General features: G+C 43.9%; 2 protein-coding genes across 10 annotated transcripts in view; one reads left to right on the top strand and one right to left on the bottom strand.

Annotated features, from left to right (window-relative positions):
- Positions 1 to 830, top strand: part of LOC139313368 (elongation factor 2-like) — a 40,200-nt gene extending 39,370 nt beyond the window's left edge. Inside the window, exon 15 of the mRNA XM_070938950.1 lies at positions 439 to 830. Coding sequence (XP_070795051.1) covers positions 439 to 632 — 194 coding nt within the window. The 3' untranslated portion in view covers positions 633 to 830. The remainder of the gene's footprint in view (positions 1 to 438) is intronic.
- The window catches only part of PIAS2 (protein inhibitor of activated STAT 2), a 90,961-nt gene that overhangs the window by 33,787 nt on the left and 41,382 nt on the right, over positions 1 to 15,792 (bottom strand). For 4 of the 9 annotated variants that reach the window (XM_070938955.1, XM_070938959.1, XM_070938958.1 and 1 more), the window contains exons 12-13: positions 12,205 to 12,344; positions 8,480 to 8,517 (exon numbers count right to left, since the gene is read on the bottom strand). In XM_070938955.1, the coding sequence (XP_070795056.1) occupies positions 8,480 to 8,517; positions 12,205 to 12,344 (178 nt within the window). Of the gene's footprint in view, positions 1 to 775; positions 4,080 to 8,479; positions 8,518 to 12,204; positions 12,345 to 15,792 lie in introns of those variants that run through there. The other 5 variants (XM_070938951.1, XM_070938960.1, XM_070938954.1 and 2 more) reach the window with 3 other exon arrangements.

Genomic DNA, 15,792 nt, shown 5'->3' with positions numbered 1-15,792 from the left:
CACAAATATTGTATCAGCGATTAAAGTACACGTAGTTGACTTACAGCCATTCGTTTAGTGAGTTACTTTTCACACTTCAATGACCACTGCAGGATCCTTGGGGTCACGTGATCAAAATTCGGGCGCTTGGCATACATTTATAAAGGTAGAAGTGTCCTGGGGTCACGGAATCCCCTTTTGCGACCTTCTGACTAGCAAAGTCAATGGGGAAGCCAGATTCACTTAACAACCGGGTTACTAACGTTAACTACTGCAGGGATTCACTTGTAGCAAGAAAGGTTGCAAAAAGGGGGCAAAACTCAGCCCTGTCTCACTTAGCAACAGAATTTTTGGGCCGAGTAGTGGGCTTAAGTCGAGGATTACTTGTAAAGCACCCCTAAGGCTTCCTGCTGTGTGAGACGGTGGTACAAAGCCTTCTTCTCTCCCCCTCCTTGACAGGTTTCACTGCTGACCTGAGATCCAACACTGGGGGCCAGGCTTTCCCGCAGTGCGTCTTTGATCACTGGCAGATCTTACCCGGAGATCCTTACGATGCCAATTCACGCCCTTTCCAAGTTGTGGCCGAAACGCGTAAACGCAAAGGCTTGAAGGAAGGCATCCCACCCCTAGACAACTTCCTGGACAAATTGTAACGGCTTCCTCACGCGGGGCGAGGAGAGTCTTACGACCACACCTGACTTAACTCCACAACGGAATCGGAATTGCTTCACCACAAGCGAAAAAGAAGACACGAGAAACCGGAACAACCCCGAAATGAAGACACAAAACCAGCCTCTAGCAATTATGTCATGTTCACATAACGAGAAATAAAAGTGTGTTGTTGAATAGAACGATCTAGTTGGGTTTTTATTTTCCTCCGGAAACGAGACTGGTTCCGCTCGATGGGTTATTTTTTTTTAACGGCAAAGGATTTCTGAGACAGGGCATTTATTACATATCAAGTTCAGTTTATGCAGATTCAGTGGCTTTTATGTCGACCCGGTACGTAGAGTCTCTTGCTTCACACACGAAATGCTGCTTCTAAAGGCTGGAGAGAAGTTTGCAGAAACGATCCAGCGTGGCATTTTTTTTAAAAAAAAAAACCCCAAAAAATCCATGTACTTAATTGCATTGCTTAATAAAAAGAGTATGGCTTAAACTTTTTTTTTTGACTGAGTCAGAAGCCTGAAATTCAGCTCTGAAACAAAGAGGAATTTTTCAAGAGACGTCCCCTGAGTTTTAGTGAATCTCTCCGGGACCTTTAGAATTACACAGCACAGCAAGAGGAAAACTACGAGGAGGAAAAAAGTCCTGAAAAGAAAATCTCAAAAGTAAAAACAGCATTATTTTTCTTAAACCAAAGCTCCAAGGATCAGATTACTTTTAATCGATACAAAAAACCAGCAGGCACATGGAGATCGATGAAATGCAAGCGAAAAATTGATTTGGGTGGCCGTAACGACACAAAACAAGTGTCGTTTGGGGTAGAACATCCGAAGGGAAATCATTACCAGGTATGCATGGCCCAGATAATTCTATAAATATTAAGACTTGGTTAGAGGAGCAAAAGATGGACCTGGCAATGCCTTTGGCAGTTTAGGAACACCGTTGGATAAGAGAGAAACTTTTGCAAGGAAGTTAAAAGGGAGAGCAGGAAAGAGCCGCGCACGCATAATAGCGGGGAGGCTTTCATTGTCGCAACTTCCGAGACCTTTAAGCAAACAGTTGGGAGAAAAATAGGAAGCCTAGAGCTTTTCTAATCTCATCGACTCTGGCTAAAATGCTCCGGGGCCAACTATTAAAAAGATACGGGAGGTTTTATTTGGTTTGCAGGACCCCTAAAGCATGAATAGCCAAAGTGACTTCACTCCTACCTGCCCAGGTGACTTCTAGAATATCAACTAAAACCGCCATTTTCTTTCTCAGGGTTTTTCTTTATTGATCTAGGACAGGGGTGTCCAAACTTTGGCCCGTTTTTAAAACCTGTGGACTTTTCAAGTCCCAGAAAATGGGAGTTGAAAGTCCACAGGTTTTAAAAACGGCCAAGGTTTGGAGTGGCTAAGACACTGAGCTTGTCGATCAGAAAAGTCGGCAGTTTGAATCCCTAGTACAGGTCTCCTGTGTGAGCAGGAGGTTGGACTAGATGACTTCGAAGGCCCCTTCCAACTCTTGTTACCGTTAACTCCAATCTACGTAGTGGCTGCTTCTACTTCGGAGAGACCCTTTTTAACACCGCACCCAATAAAACAAAGCTTGAACTCGAGGGGTTCTCGGGTACCAAATCTGACCGTGGGAAAGCACTTTACACGGGGGCACCTATTGGGAGATTCCCAGTATTACAGATTCTGTACTGGGGGGCGGAGAGAATAAGAACGATGTGAGTGAAGTTGCTTACCTCTGAAATACTTGGAAATTATCCTCCAAGGACCATACAGTTGAGCAAGGCTCTTCCCGGGATAGTTTCAGCAACTTTCTTTGGGCCAAAAAAAATAAATAAATAAAAAGCACACCTACTCATGATGCTTAAAGCAGAGTTCCCCAACCTTGTTGGGTTGGTGGCTGGGGGGAGGATCATTTTGTGGGAGGGGCAAGGGCATGTGTGCCCGTGACGTTCGCGAGGCATGAGCGGAACCACAAGCATCTGCGGCGACGCTCCCACAAGCGTGGCTGTGCACACGCACAGGTGGGCACCCAGGCTGGCCACTCATGTGGCCCGGTGGCAATTAGCCTGTGGCTAGTTAGTGGGCAGTGTCCCACAGGTTGGAGACCCCTGGCTTAAAGCATTCATTTGCTTCTTTCGCTAAGGTTCCCCCCCCCACAAAAAAAAAACTGATGGAAGATGTTAGCGTGACAATCGTTTCTTGTTAATTTAGCTACACTCATAAAACGATTCTTAAGACAACTGAGGGTCAATCTTCCTAGTAGCAATGACCGGGAGTGATACGAACTGTGAGCACTTCCATTTCATGATCCTTGTGCAGATAAAAAAGGACGCCGAGGACCCATCCGGAGGCCTGAAGCACCGGCTATTTTGCAAGATCTGAAGCAGCAATCTCTGCCTTGCCCCTTTCCTTCCTCTCAAAGAGAACTGACGACCCATCCTAAAAATTAACCGCTGAACATCGTATTCACATTTTTACAAACACAGATTAGATGCAGGAAACGGACTTTGCATAGCATTCTTTTCCCCCCAGTTCTCATAAGGTTGGGTTTTTTTGTTGTTTTTTTGCACATGTAACTGAGCAGTTTCAGGAGAGCACAAACTCCTAAATAGAAACACCAATTCAGATTTACAAGAGGGTATGTGAGGAAGAGGAAAGGAAGAGGCAAACAATTTATACAACCGTTAAGTTTGCAAAGTTGCATCCTCTCTGTTAAGGATTTCTTCCAGGTCCCAGCAAAAGGTCAAGAATTCCTCAAAATTCAAACTCCTTCCTCTTGTCCTTAAGATCCGGGATAAGGCAGGTTCTTGTCACCCGAGTAATTAAATGCATTTTAAAACACTGCTTTTGTTTTTGTTTTTTCTTACATTATTGCTAGATCTAAGCCAAAGTTATAATTAGCACATGGGATTCATCCTTCGAATCCACAAGAGTAGAAACTGTGTCAGTTTCACCACCAGAAAGTTGAAAGGCTGGCTTGTTGGAAAATATGTCTACCAAAACTGAGGGAGGGAGGGAGAGACAGAGAGAGAGAGAGAGAGAGATCCAGGATGAAAAGAAAAAAAAAAATTGTTCCAGTCAGTTTTCTTCCACTGTTAACCTGCAGGTAAACAGTTGTAGAATCCAAAGCTTTTTGTTTGTTTGTCTTCTCCCAATAAATATTTCAAAAATAAAAGTTCCAAGCTGCAAAGAAGGCAGTCCCGCTTTTCATCAGCTTTTTTTTTTTTTTTTTTAGTCCAGGGAGATGATATCCGGAATGTTGCTCCCGCTGCTGCTGGTGAGCACGGCCGTCTCGTTCCGGCCCGAAGAGCTAACGCGAGTGCTGCTGCTGCTGCTGCTGTCGAGGGGGCTGGCTGAGGTGAGGAGGAGGTTGCCAGAGGTGGTGTTTGCTGGCAAGGTCGAGGCGAGACTATCCAAAAACATAGGAGCACAGTACTGCTTGAAACAAACAATGACGAAGGTAAGGAAGAGAGACTAGATGCAAGCGGGGAGAACAGCACGCGCATCTGAGCCACAGAGGGCCAATTGCACCAAGCTTCTGCTAAGGGAGAGTGTTTTTTAACTATACGATGTGTGGACTTCGACTCCCGGAATTTTGGGAGTCTGGAAGTCCACACATCTTATAGTTGCCAAACAAACACTGCTCTGGACTGTCTATGGCAGGGGGTTCAGACTCAAGGCCCGCGGGGCCACCCTGGAAACAGCGAAGGACCAGCTCACGGTGCCTCTGCCAGCGAAAACGGAGCATGCGGCCCTCCCGAGCGCCGTTTTCGCTGGCAGAGGGTTGCAGGAGGCCGTCGCAGCTGAAAACGGGAGCCCGTTTTTGCTGGCAGAACACTCGGGCCACCAAAGGCGCCCCCAACATGAATGACATTGAGCTGGCCACGCCCACTCTGCCATGCCCATGCCAGCTTCCCAAGGTCAAACACAATCCTGACTCAGCCCTCAATGAAATCGAGTTTAACACCCCTGGGTCTATGGAGATTCTCAATCATCCAAGACGTGGTTATTATCCCAAGGGTACTTTTCCAAAAGGTTTTCTTGGTGTTTTTTTTTCTTTGAAAACTTTTCACTTCTCAGCCAAGAACTGAAGAAGCTTCTTGGAGGAGAAGTGAAATGTTTTCGGGGGGACGGGGGATGGGACAACCCAAGAAACTCCCACTGCCTTTTGGAAAAGCACCTATGGGACACTGGTCTGGATTGACAAAAGGTATCCTGATTGAGTCCAAGAGAAGCAGTCCTAAAACTCCACATCTACACTGTTATCATGCTAACAGGCTTCTGTGTCTATAAACCTAAAGAGTCTCATTATCAGGGTGGATAAAAATCAATGATTTTTTTTAAAAAAATCAAAAAAATCAGATTTTTTTGATTTAAATCGGATTTTTTTGATTTAAATTGGATTATTTTTTATTTTTATCGAATTTATTTTAATAAAAAACTTTGGGGGTAAAAATCTATCGTAAGATAGTTTTCTATTTAAGATACATAAATAATTTAGTTTATTCAGCATGAAATGGAGCTTAGTGATGTAGCAGGAGGCTGTATATTCTGCAACACTGGGACTATCGGTGAGTCAACAGCGGGTCAAAGGAGTAGCAGAGATGACAGTTGCTCTTTAAAAATTATGATTTAAATCGAGTCGATTTAAATCAAGCCTTTTTACTAGTGATTTAAATCATGATTTAAATCGACTCGATTTAAATCAAATCCACCCTGCTCATTATGGACACTTTCCCCCTAATTTAGATAAAGCATTCCTGATTCCAGATAGCAAATGAAAACGAGAACTTGATGCAAACACAGTAAAAACCCGAGATGGCCAGAGAACAGACCTAGAAGTGCATAAAAACAGACCAAAGCCTATCTAAGCCTAAAGCCCGAGGAAAAGAGCCAAAGCTTAGAGCAGTGTTTCTCAACCTTGGTAGCTTGAAGATGGGTGGACTTCAACTCCCAGAATCCCACAGCCAGCAGCGCTGGCTGTGGGATTCTGGGAGTTGAAGTCCACCCATCTTCAAGCTACCAAGGTTGAGAAACACTGGTTTAGAGGCTTGGTTGAGATTAGACAGGCTTGGCTGGGGTGGGGTGGATGTTCAAATCTTCAGGGGGGTTGCTGTTGCAGAGGGCCAGAAAAGGCCCTCTGGACTCTGATAAGACAGCATTGCTTAATAGATGCCAACAATGTCACAACTTATAGGGTGACAAAAACGAACTGCCCTTCGAAAAACAAGGTGGGACTCCATAGGTGATGTTTAGCGCCTTGAATTGCATCCAGAGGTCTCCCGAGAGCCACCGCAGCTTGCCTAGTAGAAATACTCCAGGGGTGGAACAAGACACGTCCCATCACGGCTGCATTCTGGACCAGCTGCAGCTTCTGAGAGGTCTTCAAGAAGAGTCCCCTCTAAAAGCACATTGCGGTAGTCCAGATGACTTGACAAATATTCTTACAAGAATGAAACAAAATTGGCATGGACGTCAATTATTGGCATCGCTTAGAAGTCAAGCGATTTTGGAGAAGACTAGGGTGGATAAAAATCAATGATTTTTTTAAAAAATAATAATAAAAAAATTGGATTTTTTATTATTCAAACCAGATTTTTTTATTTAAATTGGATTTTTTAAAATATATATATTTTTAATATATTTTATAAAATATAAAATATATTTATTTTAATAAAATGTTTTTGGAATACAAATCTACCTACAGATAGTTTTCTATTTAAGATACATTAATATTTTAGTTTATTCAGCATGAAATGGAGCTTAGTTATGTAGCATGAGGCTGTGTATATTCTACAATATTTACATTTTTGGTAAACTCATTCAATGGGTTTACGGGACCGCCTACTACCACAAAGAGCCTCCCACCGGCCGGTACGTTCTCATAGAGAGGGGCTCCTCCCGGTGCCGTCAGCCAAACAATTTCGACTGGCGGCCCCCAGGGGGAGGGCCTTCTCTGTGGGGGCACCCACTATCTGGAACAAGTTCCCCCCGGAGATACGGAGGATCCCGGATCTGCGCACTTTCCGCCGTGCTCTTAAGACCCTCCTATTCCAGCAAGCCGGCCTGGCCTAATTTTCTCCCCTTTTTAAAAATTCTTTTAAATCGAAATTTTAATCTGTTTTAAATTATTGGGATTTTTAATTGTCTCGGGCTAAATTATTTAATCTGGTTTTAATTATGTTTCTAACTTTTGTATCTATGTATTTTGTTCTGTGCCTGTTCACCGCCCTGAATCCTTCGGGAGTAGGGCGGTATATAAATTTAATAAAAAAACAAAGATAAAACAAAAACAATGAATCTAAGCTCTGCAAGCTAAATAGAAAACCTTCATTTTGTTTGCAAATAATATTAAAAATTCCAACTACCAAAAAGAGTAAGTCATTTAAAGAGCGCCTGTCATTTCAGATCCATCATGGCAGTGCCTGTTAGCGGGCATCCACTCACTTGCTGCCCGCCACGTCCCTCACCTTGTTGTCTCACTGCCACATCACCAGCCGTCCCATTCAAGTTAACGGGACGGTCGGTGAGTCAACAGCGGGTCGGAGGAGGAGCCGCTGCGGGACAGAGATGACAGTTGCTCTTTAAAAATTATGATTTAAATCAAGTTGATTTCAATCAAATCCACCCTGGAGAAGACACTGGATTTTAGGGAATTTATGGAAAGAGCTGAAATTTCCAATTAGGAGGAGGAACTCATCAAGCATCCAGACAACCGAAGCAGTTTGTTCAAGAACACCAGAACGAAGTCTTAGTCAGAGCAATAGAAAATGCCCAATTGCAGTTATTGTCCCAAAATGGCTAGGATACAAACTGTCAGGTTTGAAGCTCCAATAATTATGTCCGTGCCATTTTCATTTGCTTTCCTATTTACAAGAAAGTGTTCGGTCATATATTTCTTTTTGAAAAAAGTCTGCTGTGGGATAAAGAATGGCAGATGCCATTCATTTCTGTTGGTTTCAATTTTGTTTATGACAAATTGGAAATCTTTGGGGGGTGGGGGGAAACAATTAAGAGGGACCCAATACTTTGGGCCGCATCTATGTACACTGAGAGCTTATGAACCGGAGACAAATTCCTTGTGTGTCTAATCACACTTGGCCAATAAAGAATTCTAATTCTAATCTGTGTAGCTGAGGATCATTCACCCTGTGGTAATGGACATTCTCTCCTAGTGGCTTTCTGTACGTCGGAGATGTTCAACCTTGGCCATTTTCAGACCTGTGGACTTCAACTCCCAGAATTCTCCAGCCAGCTTGAAGTCCACAAGTCTTAAAGTGGCCACGGTTGGACACCTCTGGTGTAGATACGAGAGAAGAGGGAAGAGACCATCAGCAAGGGCCACTGGCATCCTTAACGCTTGATTTCTCCTCTTCTCTTCCATCAATATTAACCGGGACCGGCCATGACAGAAGAACCATCACAGTACCTCCCACGCTCAACCCAGGATACCATGACTGATGCTATCAAAAGCTGAAAACTGGGAATCTACTCAATGGCCAGATTTTATTTATTCTGTATTGTTTTGTTTTTGTTCTCAGATGGGGATGCTGCCCAGAGATGCTGATGGAGATGGGCAGATAAAGGAATCAAATAAATTAAAACAGCTGCCCCAACCTCTACTCCTGTCTCCTTTCTCTGAGATATTCTACGTTTTAAATTAACACATCCGGATTATAACGAAATCGCGGGAGCTGTGTTGTTTAATTGCACAACTACAACAGTAGTTTTTAACTCTTCTCAGAGGCCTTCCGTTTTTTCCGTTTCAAAATTATTCCGGCTTCATTCAGGTTTCTGTGAATGTTAAAAAGCTGATCGGAAGCAGTTAAGAGCCTTACCTGTGGATCGACTGGGATTAAAGAGAGAAAATCCAAGCCTAGGGAGAAAAAGACGTAAATACATTGTATGAAAGGATACATTAGATCAGGGGTCTCCAACCTTGGCAACTTTAAGCCTGGAGGACTTCAATTCCCAGAATTCCCCAGCCAGCTTTGCTTTGCTGGCTGGGGAATTCTGGGAATTGAAGTCCTCCAGGCTTAAAGTTGCCAAGGTTGGAGACGCCTGCATTAGATTACATGCTGTGATCATGGACCACAGTAGATGAAATACAGGTGGTCCTCGATTTACAACAGTTCATTTAGTGACCGTTCAAAGTTACAATGGCACTGAAGAATGTGACTTCTGGGCGTTTTTCACAGTTATAACCTTGTAGTATCAACATTCCGACGCTTGAAAACTGCTTCATATTTCTGACAAACCAAGTCAACCAGGAGCCTAGTTTAGCTCAACAGACAGAAGCATTGTAATTTAACACCAGCAATTAAAGTAAGATCGAACCTCGCCAGGCTCAAGATTGACTCAGCCTTCCATCCTTTCTAAGGTAGGTAAATTGAGGACCCAGTTTGTGGGGGCAATAAGCTGACTTTGTATAAATATACAAAAGTATGAAGGCTATTGCTTAACGCACTGTAAGCCACCCTGAGTCTCCGGAGAAGGGCGGCATATAAATCAAATATTGAAAAAAAAAAAAAATTAAATAGGGAAGCCAGATTACTTAACAACCGGATTACTAACTTAACTATTAGGGCAAGAAAGGTCGTAAAATGGGGCAAAACTCACTTAACAAACGTCTCACCGAACAACAATAATTGTGGGCTCAATTGTGGTCGTAAGTTGAGGACTACCTGTACTGGACGAGAAGAGTAAATTCGAAACCTCACTGAATCATGACACCCATTGAGCGACCTGGGACTGGCTAAACGAGAGGTCGTCCTCGATTTACGACCATGACTGATCCCAAAATTTCCACCGCTAAGCAAGGTAGCTGTTAAGTGAGCTTTGCCCCATTTTACGACCTTTCTTGCCACAGTGGTTACGTGAATTGCTGCAGTTGTTAGTCACATAGTTGTTGAGTGAATCTGTCTTCCCCATTGAGAGAAACAGAATTATTCCTGTAAAGAATATAGCCTTAGTGACTCCATATTTACACTTCTCGTGACCTAAGCTAACTCTAAGATACTGTATTTTTCGGAGTATAAGACGCACCTACCTTTTTTGGTGAGGAAAAGAAGAAAAAGAAATCTGCCTCTGCCTCTGAACAATTTTGCCTCCTTGCAGCAAAGAGCAAACAGCCTGCTTTACTTTCATTTTCGTTTTCAGCATAGCTTGATTAGCCCAAGGGGAAAAAAAAAATCTGCTCCAGCAATTTACCGCTTTGAAGCAAGCAGCAGAGCCCTGCGCAAAACAGCTGAGAGTCGGGAGGCCCATCCAATCAACTTGTGCTAATTAGGCTGTGCTGAAGCTGAAAGGAGCTGTTTCTTCTTGCTGTTTGCTTGCAAGGAGGTAACTGCTGGGAGGCAGAGGCCAAAGGGTGGGGGGGACAGTGGGTGGATGTATACATTTGGTGTATAAGACGCACCTAAATTTTCACCCCCTTTTAGGGAGGAAAAAGGTTTGTCTTAATACTCCAAAAAATACGGTAACCAGCTGTGTAAAACATTAAGATAGGGACTTATGTATGACGCCTTTTCTGACGAAGATAAAGCCATAAAACTTGGGTTAGTACATTCCAAGTCAGGTCAGGCTGACCGAGGTGACTTTGATAGAAGGAAGGAAGGAAGCTGTCATGTTCCAATTAATTGTATTGTTACAGGGACATGTATAGAATTCTATAGGTATAGAAATAAAATAAAATAAATAAATAAATAAATGTGTTGAGGGGATTTCCATAGGGGATTTCTGACTCGAGAAAATGTTGCAGAATAGCCAAAAACCTATGTAACATCCGATAAACAATGATAAGTTTGGTGTGTGCGTGTGTGTGTGTGTGTGTGATATAATTGTTTTGCTGATTGTTCAAAAATGTATTTAAACGATGTATTCACACGTGTAAGATGTTCTCTCTCTTTCTTGCGAGAACCCTTTTGCAAAAGCTTATGATATTTTTCTCTATAATAAATCTGCTTTTTACTTGTTCATGGTCTCCTCATTTTTCTCCAAGAGGTTTGTTTTTTTAAACTCTCACACCCACGGACATTGTCAGAAGGTTCCAAAAGGGGATCATGTGACCCAGTGGTGGGTTTCAAAATTTTTTACTACTTGTTCTGTGGGCATGGCTTGGTAAGTGTGGCAGGGGAAGGATACTGCAAAATCCCCATTCCCTCCCAATCAGCTGGGACTTGGGAGGCAGAGAATAGATGGGGGCGGAGCCAGTCAGAATTTTTACTACCGGTTCTCCGAACTACTCAAAATTTCCGCTACCGGTTCTCCAGAATTGGTCAGAACCTGCTGAAACCCATCTCTGACGTGACCCCGGGGACACTGCAACCGTCATAAATACAAACCAGTATTTATCCCATGTTCATGGGGATGCTGCAAAGGTCGTAACTGTGAAAAACGGCTATGCCACATTCTTCAGTGCCATTGTAACTTTGAACGATCACTAAACAAACGGTCATAAATCAAGGACTTCCTGTAGGTTTAATAATAAATGGCCAATACATCTCGGCAAAGAGCTTGGGAATGGAAGAAGTCTCTTATTTAGCATGCTAAAGGGAGTCAAAGCAGGCTAGGGGAAAATTCTCCATTAGACTCAAATACCAAATCAGCGTTTGTATTCTGGACTGTGGAAATCAGCAAGGAAATTAGTTGGACAGAATCTCATCAAACCTGGCAGAAAATCTCTGCTTGATATACGTTCAACAAAGGGGGAGAAGAAAGACGTTTTGGTCGACATCTTACTTTTATAGGGTCTCGTGCTTGAGCTGAGGGTGGGGGTGGGGGTGGACTAGAACAGCGGTCACCAACTGGTGTTCCATGGACCACTGGTGGTCCGCAAGAACATTTTGGTGGTCCGCAGAAAAATTATTTGCATTTTTTATATTGCACTGAATCAGGGGATGGAAACCCCTGATTCAGTGCAATATCAACTCAAACTACAGGCCCTGGGGGCAGATACGTGCAATGGACATTTATGTTGCTGCAGAGAGTCTCCACCTTCGGGGTCTTTTTGTGTGGGTCAGAGGGGGACAGAAATTCTGACTTGGGGTCTGCTTCAGCCTACCGGTGTGGGTCTTTGGGCTAAGGCTGGAGGGAAGTGCCACTGGTGGTGAAGAGCCAGAGGGCCTTGTTCCAGTGGGACTGGATCATGGCCTGGAACTGGCTGACCATCTCAGTCCGCTGAGCCTCCAGGTGCCAGTACCTGGCCTTGCACTCCCGCAGGTCTTCTCTCTGCTTGGAAAGCCTATGCTCCTAGTCCTCAATGAGGTGCTTCTGCTGAGCCTCCTTCTCAGCCAGATCCAATTTGAACTGAGTGTTTTGCTAACTCTTTCTCGTGGTGACTGCTTAGCTCCAGCAACTGCTTGAACGGCTCCTTAGGGCGGACAGGGAGGAGTGGCTGGGAGGGGAGGGGAGAGTAGAGGCGGCAAGGTGCCTCTCGACGTGAGTGACATCAAGTTGGCCACGCCCACCCAGTCAAGGTCCAAGGTCCCTTCCAACTGTTAGTCATTCCAGCCACAATCTCAATTAGTTTAAAAAAAAACAAAACAACTAAAAATGCACTTACCAGGCAAGTCAGACGAAATGCTCGATATTGGTGGATGGTGGAAGGGCACAGAGTAGTCTGTTAATGATGGGGCGATGGCCGTAGAATCCACCGTGCTGACTCCTGGCACTCGTACGGCTGCCGGCTGATACACAAGGACGCTGGTTGGAGAAAAAAGCAGGCGAAACGTTAAAATAAACCAGGAGTTACCAGAAAGAGATCTAATGAACCATGCAACACTGACCTGTTGTCCGTAAATTCACTAGAATCCTTGGCTTACAAGAGTTTATTTAGTGACATTTCAAAGACACAATGGCGCTGATAAAAATGACTTATGAACATTTTTTTACACTTACCGTATTTTTTGGAGTATAAGACACACCTTTTTCCCCAAAAAAGAGGATGAAAAATCTGGGTGCGTCTTATACTCCGAATGTAGCTCCACCCAGCTTCTCAAACGGAGGTTTCAGAGGCTTTTTTTCTGAAGCTGTTTCGGAGGCTTTCAGAGGCAGGAAAAAGTTTAGTTTCAAAGGCAGCCAAAAAGAAAAAAAAAAAAAGCAAGGCACAGAGCTCACAACCAAGGAACCTGTTGCTAAAATTCACCTCTGGGAACAGCTGATTGGGGGTATTCCGGGAGGCTGATCCACCCGCCAATCAGCTTTTTTCTTATTTTCCTCCCCAAAAACTAAGGTGCGTCTTATACTCTGAAAAATACGGTAATAACCTTTGCAGCATCCCCAGGGTCACATGATCAAAATTGGCAATTGACTCATATTGATCCCCTTTGACGACCTTCTGACAAGCAAAGTCAATGGGGAAGCCAGATTCACATAACCACCGTGTTAGTAACTTAACAACGGCAGTGATTCACTTAACAACTGTGGCAAGTAAGGTAATGAACTGAAGCAAAACTCACTTAAGAAATGTCTCGCTTAGCAACAGAACTTTTGGCCTCAATTGTGGTTGTAAGTTGAGGACTATGTCAGGTTCCAATGTAAACTTGAGGGAAAAAACCTCCCCAAAACACAGTTCTGAATATTTTTTTATCTCCCTCACAAACACCGGCACGAACTGTCAGGGTGCTAATTAATCCCATTCTGCTTTTGGGTAATCGCACCTTGGATCGTGGATCGAGACTTTTCCTTGCAAGTATACATTAAGAAAATAAACCCGAAGATATATTTTTTCTGAGAAAAACTCATTTATTTGTTATAAAGAAAATAAAACATCTCACTATCTAAATAGTTACATTTTGGCAACGTTCCTGCCGGCCACCTCTCTGCGGCCGGACCTCTTGGCAGAAGAACAAAGAAAGTATAGAAGAAAGTGAAGGAATGTGGACTGCGTAGTTAGCTTACTGATAAGAAACTTGGCAAGCTACGGAAAGTCTGGAAGTCCAAAAATATGAGCTCATCTGGTAAATACAAAAACGCAGTGACAACCCCTTCTTTTGCCAGTTGAGCGAATATCAGGTACATCATCAAATAAGGCACATCTTCTTACGCAGATACTCGTGTTGAGCTGCTGGAAGCGGTTTGTTGAGCATATCTGCATATCTGCAATCTGATCATGTGTAGATACATACTGAAATTTAACTAAACCTTTTTTCACTAATTGTTTTATGTTTTGATAACGGATGTCAATGTGTCTGGACCTAGAACCGGTGAAATGTGATTCAGAAATATAAACCACCGATTTTTTGTTTAGATGTCAGAAATCACTGACATCCATCAACAGGAAATTCAAAGTCAGCACTAAATGTCCAGTAACTGTTCCACCATTTTAAACTGTTCCCTAGCCCCACCCAGCCACCCACACGCTCGCCCCACCCTCTATTCTTCCCTAAGTCGAGTCGGTAGACACTGAACAGGGAGGCCAGCAGAGTTCCATCGTCAGCCACACTCTGTGATGACCCGGGGCATGACACAAAGGCAACACAGCCAGAGAACCAATACGAATCCCTTTATTATCACCAACTGTTGTGCTTCCAATGTCCCTTTCAACTCTCCGGCCTGGAGAGAGCTCTTCCACCAACCTGTAATAGTCTTTGGCTGACAATACTTCAGTCCGAAACGTTGTAAGCTGTTCTGCCCCAGCTACGGAACCCAAAGAACACAGCACACACAAACTCTGAACAAAACTTAGTTTACTCAAATAACGCAGTTTTAGCAAATGCCGGCTGTTAATAAGCATTCTTAACAGCCTGCCAGAATTCCACAGATAAGATAGCCAGAGTCTTATTGGAGTTGGCAGAAAGCCCAGAAGCAAGGATGCAGAGAAATCCCAACGCGATGATTAGCGAACTAAAGTTGTTTCCTGCAGCTTGTTGCAAGCTGCATTCTTTCTTAAATAGGCTAAGGGAGTGGCCAATTAGCCCCAAGCTTTACTCTCGAGGAGACCTCCTCCTGAGGAACCACTCCTGCCTTTTGGCAGCTCTGCATGCCCGTGCATTGAGAAGAGGCTCCTCCTCTTCATCCTCTTCACTTAAAGGAGCCTCTGGAGGTTCTGAAGGGCCTGGATGAATCCCCGCCTCTGGCACTACATCTTTTTCAGCCTCCTCCCTGTCCGACTCGAGCACCGGCTGCACAGGCTGCTGGTGCAGCACCACACCAGCCTCCTCCTCGTCGGGATCAGCAACAATTCGTGCAGGCCGCTGGCGGGCCACAACATAAGCAGAAAACTTAAAACTATAAATCCAACAAGGCAAGATAAGGTAATGAATCCAGCAGGGCAGCAAGATAAGGAGTTCCAGAAGTGAAGTAGCATGGCAGTAAATCAAACCAGTTGGGAGGATGCCAGGAACGCAGATAAACACAAGATGAACTCAGCGTTTGTTCCCGACAACCACTCCTCCCATTTGCCTCTCCTTTTAAACTCCATCAGCAGGTGTGCCTTATAAAGGGAATCGGGGCCCTTTCCTCCCTCGTAAACCACGCAACCTACGTTGCTCTCTTCTCCGTTCCTCCCTGCGCTGCCTAGGATGAGGAGGGGGGTGGGCCTTGGTCTTCATCTGAACCCCCTCTTCCTTGTTCTACCTCTCCCCTGCTCTGCCTAGCCTGACATTGCCCTTCCCCAGTTTCTTCCATAGCCAACGGAGCCACTCTCTCGCTCTCTGTCAGCTGTTCATCTTCCCCTTCGGATTCAGATTCCGACAGGGACATGACACACTCAGTGTGCATGCACGTAAGCATCCATTTTGGTTTCAGCCCCGGGCCGCCAGGCACACCAGGACTGACGGACCTGTACAATATCACACCAAAGCACTTGCGTAGGTCACTGGAAGAGGTATAGATTTGTCACATTTGAATTTATATCTGTTAAACAGGAGAGTCCCCAATCATGATTTTATTAATCACTCTTATATACTGCCATAATTAAAATAATTAATAATTATGGTATTAATGCCATAATTAACTCTCAATATATTTTAAAAATGCAACGCTATAATTAAAAAATGATGCCTTTACTAAATGACTAATAAATAATGACTAGCACTGATGATGTTACTTTGCCTAATGAAACATCTGCAAGGAAACAACCAGGCTCAGAGAGCACCAACGATTTCTCATTTCAATCCTGAGCTACAAATATTCTCCTTTATGAGTAATA

Source organism: Pituophis catenifer, unplaced genomic scaffold (assembly GCF_029215685.1).
Source record: "Pituophis catenifer annectens isolate HBS135680 unplaced genomic scaffold, rPitCat1.0.hap2 SCAF_2, whole genome shotgun sequence".
NCBI lineage: Eukaryota > Metazoa > Chordata > Lepidosauria > Squamata > Colubridae > Pituophis > Pituophis catenifer.
Note: the sequence above shows the minus strand (reverse complement) of the source record. Positions and strands in the feature narration are given on the sequence as shown.